General features: G+C 34.2%; 1 protein-coding gene across 2 annotated transcripts in view; it reads right to left on the bottom strand.

Moving 5' to 3' along the window:
• Window positions 1–6,672, bottom strand: part of gdap2 (ganglioside induced differentiation associated protein 2) — a 38,354-nt gene extending 31,682 nt beyond the window's left edge. Inside the window, exons 1-2 of one of the 2 annotated variants that reach the window (XM_023291845.3) lie at window positions 6,430–6,672; window positions 4,092–4,295 (exon numbers count right to left, since the gene is read on the bottom strand). In XM_023291845.3, coding sequence (XP_023147613.2) covers window positions 4,092–4,276 — 185 coding nt within the window. In that variant the 5' untranslated portion in view covers window positions 4,277–4,295; window positions 6,430–6,672. Of the gene's footprint in view, window positions 1–4,091; window positions 4,299–6,429 lie in introns of both variants that reach the window. The other variant, XM_023291844.3, reaches the window with a different exon arrangement.
• Window positions 6,673–11,502: the final 4,830 nt, after the last annotated feature.

Consider the following 11,502-nt stretch of genomic DNA (forward strand, 5'->3'; position numbering starts at 1 on the left):
TTTGTGTCCATTTTTTTGTCGCTTAACTTTTTTCTCTTTTTGTTTTGTTTTGTGTCATTTGTCTAATTTTTGTCATTTTGTGTCTCATTTTTCTAATATTTTGTCTTGTTTTTACAGTTTTTTGTCTTTTTTGTCTGACTTTTGTCGTTTGTCTAATGTTTTTGTTGTTTTGTTTATTGTTTTGTGTTTCCTTCTTGTCTCGCTTCTGTTTTTTGTCTTATTGTGTCATTTTGTGTTTCACTTCGTTTTGTGTACAATTTTTGTCATTGTGCCTTTTTTGTCATTTTTTGTCTTGTTTGTGTCCATTTTTTGTTGCTTTGTAACTTTTTGTCTGACTTTTGTCGTTTCCTTTTTGTCTCACTTCTGTTTTTTTGTCCATTTTTTGTCGTTTTGTAAATTTTTTTTGTCAAATTTTTTCTCTTTGTTTTGTTTTGTATTGTTTGTCTCATATTTGTCATTTTGTGTCCCGTTTTTGTAATATTTTGTCTTGTTTTTGTTGTTATATGCTGCTGTTGTTTTGTGGTAATAATAAATGAGTCACAATGTAAAACCAACCAGGCTGCAAAAAGTAAATATAACTTTTACTGACAAACAGATCTGGTAGTTCCTGTTTTATTATCGTCTGTATAAATCCTCCGGTTACAAATATTCCCCATGAAGCCAAACTTCTCTTTTACTCTCCATTTAAGGAACAAGATTATTCTGCTTGTGTTTGAAGGTGTGGCGTGTAAAACTGTTCAGCGTCACGTTGACAGATTTATGTCGTGACAACAACAGCAACAAACGAAGCCAAAGCAACGCCGCTGCCAGATTTTTCTCTGAAGGAAATTCAGTGTGGGAACGGTTTGGTTGTAAAAAGCTCACATGAATGTTCAAACAGGAATGCAATTTTCATCAGCAGAAGCAGAAACGACTGACTTAAGTTATATTTCGTATCTGTGCTTGTCTTTGAACCAGTAAAACTTCTTTCATCTTGTGTCCTGCCAAGAGTGGTGTAATATGAAGATAGTTGTGGCTGATATTTGGCATTTTTCATTATTGTTTCATTATTTTCATTGACAGATTATTGTAAAATAGATTAAATGCACTACTTTGGCTCTTCAGCAGTTCTATCACTCTGCAATCACTCTATGGTCTCTGCAATGTTCCGCCTACAGCTCTTTCTGATTGGTTGTTACCTGTCCTGAGTAACAGCCAATCACTGAAAGCCATTGTTTACACAGAGAGACAGAGAAGCACGTTTGATTTTGGAAGGTGAGGCATTAGACAAGTGGTAAACAAGTGGTGCAGCTGGAGCTTATTCTGCTAACGGTGCTAGGCTAATGCTATTGCTAGAAGGTTTTCTGTGCCTCTTAGCCTGCAGCTAACGCTATCTGGAGCTCAGTAATGTCTTCCTAAAGTCAGATTAACTTTAAAATTCTGTTCTAACTGACAGACAGCCTCTCTAGCAGAGATACAACCTGAAAAACCTGAACAAGAAGCACAACCATCTTCACAAAACAGGACATAAGCTGCTTTCACTGTGGCTAAGGCTACGCTAACGGTTATTACCTGAGAGTATCTGGAAAACAATAACTAACAATGCTTTAAGATCTGGACTTTGTTGGGAAATAAAAGTGACAGAACAAAGAAAGATTAAGAAAACAGAGAAGCACAAGACATGAAAGTGAGGGAGACAAACTGATCAATCTCAATCAATCGATCGATCGATCAGTAAACACAGCATCTATTCTGACGAAATCACTCCTATTGCTAGGAGCTGCCTTATTAATGAAGAAGCCTAGTTATGAATGACAGATTCTCTGCTATCAAACGCTGTTAAAGTATAACATTTAACGTTAATCAGTTTAAAATTTCAGTTATCAGCCTTTTTTGATGACCAATAATCGTTTTTGCTCAAATCAAAGTGAAAATAATCTTGTATTATGTTAATTTTCTCTTAGCTGCAGCACCAGCAGTGTATAATGAACTACGGGGCCAAGCATAAAAATATATTTACGCATTTTCTGCATCAAAAAACTGAATATTTACAGGTGATATAGCCTTTAAATATCTGAAATCTGAAAACACAGTGCCTTCAAATAGAGTTATCACCAGAACAGAGGTTCAAAAATGTGCCTATGAGGGACTTTTCAACATTTTTCAAACATGTGCAACCTCCTCTGAGTGTTTTCATTTCCAGCGGTCACGAGCTGAAGGAGGTACGACTGCTGGAGGGTCGACGGTTCTTGAGCTCGGTCATGTTGTTGCAGCAGGAATGTGTTTCCTCCTGATGACTGCCGCTGCAACAACGAGGCCTCACAGAGAAACTGCTGCTAAAGATGGTCATGTGTTTCTGCACAAAGAGGATTTACAAGCTGCTCTGGACTCTGAACTGGTCTCAGTGGAAACGCAAAAAGCAGAAACACAAAAACTACTGCTGACAACGCTTGAATCACAGCTCCGGGATTCTCTCTCTGAACATCCGATACTATAATTAAAATGACAACAATCACTCAACACTGTCATTTCTCTGCTGATGCTTCTCTTCCTGTGACTTTCTCTTCACTATCTGACATGTTTTTGTTGAATCGTGTAACTTTAACAACATTTCTAGTCATATTAAAGCTGACAGTAACATCCAAAATCAATAATTAGTCTAAAATGATTCAAATTGTCTGAAATGCAAAACTTGTACAAAATGAGTGAAAATGTGTCCAAAATAACACCGATTTTGCCAACAATTAATCAAATTAGTCAGAAACGACTCATAATGTTTCTAAAATGACCAAAAATGAGTCTAAAATGACTCATATATGTAAATACTAATAAAATAATGCAAAATTAGCACAAAATGACACCAAATTAGTCAAAAATCACTCCAAATGAGTCAGAAGTGACTCAAATTGTGTCTGGAATAACTTAAAATTATTCCAAAATGAAGGGAAATGTGTCCAAAATGACTTGAATCTTGTCAACGATGAATCAAATTAGCCAACAAAAACTCAAAATGTTTCTAAAATGATTAAAAATGAGTCGAAAATTACTAAAATTCTACCAAAATGACTTGAATCTTGTCAACAATTAATCAAATTAGTCAACAACAACTCAAAATGTTTCTAAAATGACTCAAAATTAGTCCAAAATCACTCCAAATTAGTCTAAAGTCACCCATATTGTGCAAAATGTATTCAAAATGAGTGAAAATGTGTCCAAAATGACACAAATCGTGTCCAAAAATTACACAAGTTAGTCAAAAATGACTGCTTAAATGGATAAAATGATTTGAAATTAGTCCAGAACTACTAATATTAGTCTAAAACAACTCAAAATGTTTCTAAAATTACTAAAAATGAGTCTAAAATGACTCAAAATATGTCCAAAATATGTACATAATGACTCCAAATTAGTCCAAAATGACTTGAATCTTGTCAACAATTAATCAAATTAGTCAAGGGCAACTCAAAATGTTTCTAAAATGACCAAAAATGAGTCTAAAATAACTAAAATTAGTCCAAAATAATGCAAAATTTGTACAAAATTACTCCAAATTAGTCCAAAATCACTCCAAATTAGTCTAAAGTGACTCAAATTGTGTCTGAAATAACGGAAAATTGGTTCAAAACGAATGAAAATGTGTCAACAATTAATCAGATTAGTCAAAAACAACTCAAAATGATTCTAAAATGACTAAAAATGTCCAAAATAATGCAAAATTTGTACAAAATCAGTCCAAAATCAGTCCAAATGAGTGAATTTCAAACACTGATCTACAGCATGATACTGCCACCACCATGCCCAGCATAAATCAACACGACTCCACCTTCTTTAAGGATTTTTAACTCAAAAATGAATGCTACCTTTGAGATTTTACACATTTTGTTTAATAACAGGGAACTTTTTTTTTTTTATTTTGGTGACTCGAGGTGGAACGATTTTGGATTTAGGGCTAAAAACGGGGCAACATTCGATTCGATTTCACAGTCTTAGAACAACTAAGGTTTTAAAAAACAACCTAAACCACAGGCTCCCCGCAGAAATCGTTTAAATGATCTTGTTTTCATATTTTCTGTGTTGATAAAAAGCTGCTGACGTGAAGAATCATGACTCACAACAGGACGATCTTGCGGTTGATGTCGGGTCTGCAGGGGAACGGCGAGGGGAAGCTCTGCTGGCCGAGTGGACCGTCGCTGAGGTCCTGAGGAGGCGTTTCCTCTCCATCCTCGCCCAGCTGCTGCTGCCACGTGGGGAGAGTCTGGACGTCCACGAACTGGGAGCGAGCACCCAGAGGATCCATCCGTCTGGAGGAACTCGAGCTGCTGAGATATGAGCAGAGAGACGGCGGTTCTTATTTATAAAGACAAGAGAATCCTTTATTAACCCCATAGAGGGGAGATCTGCAGTTACAGCAGCAAAGAGGAGTCAACTTAGACTCATGTGGAGTTACTTTGTATATGATTTTGGACATAGTTTCAGTCATTTTAGACTCATTTTTAGTCAATTCAGATATATTTAGAGCTCTTTTTGACTAATTTGATTACTTGTTGACAAGATTTGAGTCATTTTAGACTCATTTTCAGTCATTTTTCACAAATTCTGAGTAATTATGGACACATTTTGAGTCATTTTAGACTCGTTTTAGTCACTTTGAGCTAATCTCAAATCATTTCAGCCTAATTTGGAGTCATTTTAGAAAAATTTTGAGTCATTTTGACTCATTTTCACTCATTTTGGACAAATTCTAAGTAATTTTGGTCACATTTTGAGTCATTTAGACGAAGATTAGTCATTTGGGACGAATTTGGAGTCATTTTGTGCAGTTTTGCAGTATATCAGACATATTTTCAGTAATATTAGACTCATTTTAAATCATTTCAGAAACATTTTGAGTAGACTTTGACTAATTGGATTAATTGTTGAAAAGACTCGAGTCATTTTGGACTAATTCTAGTTAATCTAGACTAATTTTCAGTCATTATGGACAAATTATGAGTATTTTAGACACATTTTGAATATTTTGGACTAATCTGGAGTCATTTTGGACTATTTTGAGTCATTTTAGACTAATTTGAGTGATTTTGGACAAATTTTGAGTCATTTGTGCTGATTTTGCATTATTTTGGACATATTCTTAGTCATTTTAGACTGATTATTAGTCATTTTAGAAACATGTTGAGCTGTTTTTGACTAATTTGATAATTTGTTGAAAAGATTCTAGTTATTTTGGACTAATTTTAGTCATTTTAGACAAATTTTCAATCATTTTGGACATATTTTGAGTCCTTTTGAACACATTTTGAGACATTTGAGAGTAATATTAGTTATTCTGGACTAATTTTGAGTCACTTTGGACTAATTTTATATCATTTTAGACTAATTTTGAGTAATGTTGGACTAATTTGGAGTCATTTTTCAAAGGTTTTGCATTATTGTGAGTAGAAATACTCATAGAAAAGTATTAATACTGCAGAGCTTTTGAATTTCATGCCTGTACACATCCGTATGTAAATTCCCCATGTCATATCTGAGTATATCCATAAATGTCAGGCTTGTAGAAAATCCTGCCTGTAAATAAATGTGTTAAACTGAGATTTTAGATGAGATTTAGATATTTTAAAGCACGCCGAGGCTTCAACATCCAGCCTGACTGCAGCCACATGAACCACATCGCTCTGATTTCTAGCAGCAAACTTACCAAGAACCCTGCATGTAATCAAATTATCGGCAGATTGGAGGAGATAAACTCCACACTTCAATAAATACAAGTGTGACAGCAGCCTCTGTTTCCAGTAATGATGTTACTTCAGCTCTAGACACAAACCAGAATGGAGCTCATCAGCCTCAGATAAACTCACTGCGTTGTACTGAGTCCCATGACAGTAATCTGGCTCTGTTACAATACATACACACTTTATTAATTTATGATTTATTAAACATCATTCAACAGCAAATTAGATTCTCATGAAGTCATTTGAGGAACAACAATGCTTCTGAAATAAAAAGAACCTGCTGCTTTTCTTGCTGCTATGTAACTAAACATTGGATTTTAAGGTCAAATTATTGATTATTTTTACAAAAACAACAGCATTATCACCAACTTCTGCTTTTCGTATGAGCTCAGTTGCTCATTTTCTGTCTATAAAATGAATATATTTGCTTTGAGACGATCAAAACAAGCAGTTTAAAGAGTTCAGCTGTAATATTTGACACTGTTCTGCTGCTGATTTAATGGAAGTAACAGCTGAACATGATTAAATCAGCCAAACACAAGCTTCTAGTGTGGCAGCATGAAGAGGAATTAGTGCAGAGAAACTGTCAAAGATCCATTTCCCCGCTCGTAACTCATCTCCTCCATCTCCCTGGACGTATTTAGGTCGGTTTCCAGTTGATTTATTGTCCTAATAAATCAGAAAAGCCTGAGTTCTGGTTAGCAACAACAAAATTACCTACCTAGCCAATTATGTTTCCCCAGGCAGAGGTGATGTTCACGCCAAAAAAAAAGATCAATAAATCCTCAAAAAATGCTTGTAGACTCAGGAGATGTCGTGGTTCCTCGGAGTTCTCATAGCAGAAAGCGAACTAACCGCAATTTCAGCCGGAAAAGAAGTTTAAAAGTGACAATTAGCTCAGTTTACACATTTAGCATACATGCTAGGAGCTGATTGCTGCAACGGAAAGCTAACGGCAGTTGACGAAGCAACATCCGGTTATGAATTTCAAAATAGAATACACTGAGACATATAGTGATGGTCCTCTGATACCCGAGGCTTCGACACATGCGCTGTAGCTCATGAAGCAAATGTGATGACAGCATGATTATAAGCATCCTCTGGTAAATTAACAACCAGATACTGATGTCTCTCACCATATGGACTTCAGGAGATGATTAGATGATGATAAACTGTGACCTACTGGTTGGATTCTCTCTGTTCTCATGTTTCTTACATGTTTGTCCCTGACAGCCGGGTCCTAATGTTTTTTAAGCAACACACCATACTATGACGTTTTTACAATGATGGTTCTACTATGGAACCAGTTTGACATGTTCAGGTGTTCTTTGTGTGAAAACTCAGAGATTTCAGGGATCAGAAGGTGGTTTTCAACTTTCTTTGTTAACTTTCTGCTTCAACTTTAAATTAAATTTCCTTCACTAACCCCGCCCTCTGGACTTCCAGGAAGCTGTGTTCCTATTGGCTGTCCAGGTGGCTGTGTTCCTATTGGCTGTCCAGGTGGCTGTGTTCCTATTGGCTGTCCAGGTGGCTGCTTGGTGTTATCAGGAACACCTGAGCAGCTCAGTGTCTTCCTGCTTTATTTAGCTGCAGACAAACATTTCCTCTGTTTCTCTTCACCAGTGAACTGGGTTTGGCTCCATTGCTTTAGTCTGTTCTTTAGGCGTTGCCTTGCAGCTTCCAGCAGTAAAATCGTCTTTAATGTGTTTCTTGGTGTGTTTTAGGGCTTTGTACTGGATAGTTGTCTTAGTAAATGTGGTTCTTTAGCCACAGTTAGCACATGGTGCTAATGTGTGCAGTGATTAGTGGATTTGGTGCAGCTGAGTTGTGTCTTTATCTTGGCTGTAGTGAGTCTTTAGAGGTTTTTGGTCAGACACATTCTGTATTCTTGTTTGAGAACCAACGTTGGTTGTCCAGAAGGTAAGAGTTCCTGTCCTGATTCTCTGTTCTCAGAGGTTCTCTGGTAGGCTGCAGGAGACTTTAGCATTTGGGTTGTGCTAGTTTGGTTTTTGTATGGTTTCATTTGGACGACTATCTTGAGGCCCCTCCATGTGGTTTAGTGAGGTTTTCTGGAACAGTTCTACAAAGCAACCTGCAGCAGAAGAGACTTTGAGAGTTTTTAGGAAGTTCTGGAGACCAGACTTTAGAGCAGCAGAAACATTTGTCAGCAGTTTGAGCAGGAGAAGGTGAGCTTCAGAGTAGAAATGAGACAGAAACCTTCTTGACCCATGTGGTGAGGTCCTGTACCAAGAGTTTGAGCAGGTTGTGAAGAGTCTGTAGTTCTTTGGTCTGAAAGCACAAGAAGAGTCGACTCATTAAAGGAGAAAACAGGAGATATTGTTGCTTCTTCTGTCACTCTGCGGTTTCCTTAGACTGAATATCGAGTTTATATTTTAAATGATTTCCCATGTGAGCCCAAGAAGACTTCAATAAACTCCCTCCATCCCCTGAACACAACATATTTTATTACCATGTTAAATCTTTTTTTTTTAATGTTTTTGAGTTTTAATCATAGTTTTTTCTCTTTGCTTGTTTAGTTTTGTCATCTGTGTAAAAGGTGCTAAACAAATAAAGTTGAATTGATAAACTGAATAATTGACTAACTCATGATTGTGACAACAGAAGTATTTTCACTGTGATTTAAGGGTTTATTTCATTTTTAAGGTTGGGGTTAAAATCTTGACAGAAAAAGAAGATTAAAGAAATAAACTACATAACAAAAAGCAATTAAATCAAACAAAAAAAAATAACACAATAAAACTTTTAAAAAATATTATTGTTATAAAGATTTTAAAAATTTAAGATGTAATTTTCTAATTAAACATTTAATTTTTTAATTAAATGTTTTGTCTTTTTAAAGGTTTAATAATCTAATTAAATGTTTTGCATTTTTTTAAATGTTTAATATTCTTGTTTAATTTTATTTTTTAAATGTTTAATTATGGAAAATATTTTATCTGTAATTTTTAGTATTTGTATTTTTAAAATTTTGTTTAATTTCATAATGACATCTATTGTATGTTTTTGAATTATCTAATTCAATATTTTGTCTGTTTAATAGAGTTAAACATTAAATACAATTAAATTATATATACATATACCACCTTTTAATGTTTAGTTTTCTTTTTAAATGCTTCATTGTATTTTCTGTTTAATTCTTATTTGAAGTTTTATTTTCTTTATGATGTATTTTTCTAATTAAACATTTAATTTTTTAATTAAATGTTTTGTCTTTTTAAGGGTTTAATGATCTGATTAAATGTTTTGCATTTTTAAAAATGTTCAACATTCTTCTTGTTTAATTGTATTTTTTAAATGTTTAATGATGGAAAATACTTCATCTGTAATTTCTGATATTTGTATTTTTAAAATTTTGTTTAATTTCATAATGACATGTATTGTATGGTGTTGAATGATCTCATTCCATATTTTGTCTGTTTAATAGAGTTAAACATTAAATTACATTAAATTATATTAAACAGACAAAATATGGAATGAGATCATTCAACACCATACAATACATGTCATTATGAAATTAAACAAAATTTTAAAAATACAAATATCAGAAATTACAGATGAAGTATTTTCCATCATTAAACATTTAAAAAATACAATTAAACAAGAAGAATGTTGAACATTTTTAAAAATGCAAAACATTTAATCAGATCATTAAACCCTTAAAAAGATAAAACATGAGCGCCCATATAGCTCAACGGGTTAAGCAGGTGACTCATGTACAGGAGCTGGTCTCTGACGCAGCGTCCCGGGTTCGAGTCCCGCTAGTGGCCTTTTGCTGCAAGTCTTCCCCCGACTCTTCTCCCCTGTTTTCCTGTCTGTCTCTCACTACACCTATCTAATAAAAGGCCAAAAAAGACAAAACATTTAATTAAAAAATTAAATGTTTAATTAGAAAATTATATCTTAAAGACAATAAAAGTTCAAATAGGAATTACACTGAAAATACAATGAAGTATTTAAAAATAAAATTAAACATTAAAAGGTGGTAAAACATTTAAAAAGGAAAACCTTAAAGATTTAATCGAAATATTAACAGACTGTCTGAAGGTTCAAACTAACACAGAACTACTCAAGAACTTTTAAGATTTCAGTCCTCAGACTGTGTGAAGGTTCAAACTAACAGAGAACTACTCAGGAACTTAGAAGATATCAGTCCTTGGACTGTCTGGAAGTTCAATCTAACAGAGAACTACTGTGGGACTTAGAAAATTTCAGCCCTCAGACTGTGTGAAAGCTCAGGTCCTGAGGACTCGGGAGGTCTGGAGGCTTTGAAAGTCTTGGAACTGAGGGTTCAACCCTCCAGCACAAAGGCTGAAGTCCAGCCTCCTGAGAAAAACGATCGAGTCGAGACTCAAGTTAAAAAAAACCTCGAAAATGGCAAAAAAAAATATAGATGATAAATGCGCAAAAAAAAAAAAAAAAAAAAAAGTATCGCGCGCAGCTTAGAGGGAACAGTGGTCCCAAAACTGTTGATAAATTATTTCTCAATAAAACCTCATAACCAGTTACATAAGCACACCCTCTTTACTGACCTCTTTACCAATAAACCCCAAGACGTACTTTGCCAAAATCCATAATAATCCATAAAATCTTTATTTGCACCAGCCCCATGTGAAAATGACATCAGTCTGTATTTGTAGAGCATCTCATGAATGTAGCAGCACCGTTTAAATGTTTCATAACACAGAATATAAGCAAAGAGTATATAGGGATACAGACAAACATGGGAAATAAGAAACGTGCTCTTCAATAGTTATTGTCATTATCATTACTAGTAATATTATTTTTGTGTCCACTACAACCCATACAATCATCTAGTGTAGTCAAACAGGAATGTGTGCATGGCGAATCAAATCCAAAACAATCCATGAACCAACGACCACGTCTTGATTGCACTTCATATTATTGACCACTAGATGTCCTACTCGAGCACTGTGTGTCATTGAGGCCTCGAGTAATGAACCATGTTTTGAATGAAGTGTCGAAGCTTCAACAAAGCCTCGATCAGCCATCACTAGAGACATAAGACATAAGAGGTTTTATTGTGCAACTGTTGCCAGCATTACAACGAAATTATAAAGGCACTCCAGGACTCAAGTATAAAAAGAAAGCTAAAACTGAATTTGAAAAAAAAATCAAATATATGAATAAAAAATATATATATTTACCACAATTTTACACAACTTTAAAGAGCACATTATTGTTTTTCTTCCTCTTTCTTATTATATACACATATCATCATGTCTACCCATTTTAGAAACCTGTCTGTAAAATATTTTGCAATGTTTACACATTTTTGTAAGAAAATGCATCCCAACGAATCTCCCCCTTCTGATTATTTGCAGTTTTTTGCATCATAAGTTTCTTGAAATGTATATTTAAATATGAAAATTAAAATTAGGAATCTAAAAAAGTCCTGTGCTGCATTCATTTCCAGAAGAGACACTGAAGCATTAGATAAAACCATCTTCAAATTTTTTTTTCATGTTATTGTCATATTAAAATCAAATTTTGTTTGTTTGTTTTTTTTCATTATGGGGATTTTTCATCTCATCATGATTAAAAATTATTCCAAAGTGACTCAACCTGTGTCCAAAATTATACAAATCTTATCATAAATTAAGGAATTCAGTCCAAAATTACTCAAAGTGTTCAAGATGGTGTAATATTTGTACAAAATTACTCAGAATTTGTCCAAAATGATAAAAATTTGAAAAATATTCTTAGTCTTAAGTAATTAAATGATTCAAAATTATTCCTAAATGACTAAAATTCA

This window comes from Amphiprion ocellaris, chromosome 11, assembly GCF_022539595.1.
Source record: "Amphiprion ocellaris isolate individual 3 ecotype Okinawa chromosome 11, ASM2253959v1, whole genome shotgun sequence".
NCBI lineage: Eukaryota > Metazoa > Chordata > Actinopteri > Pomacentridae > Amphiprion > Amphiprion ocellaris.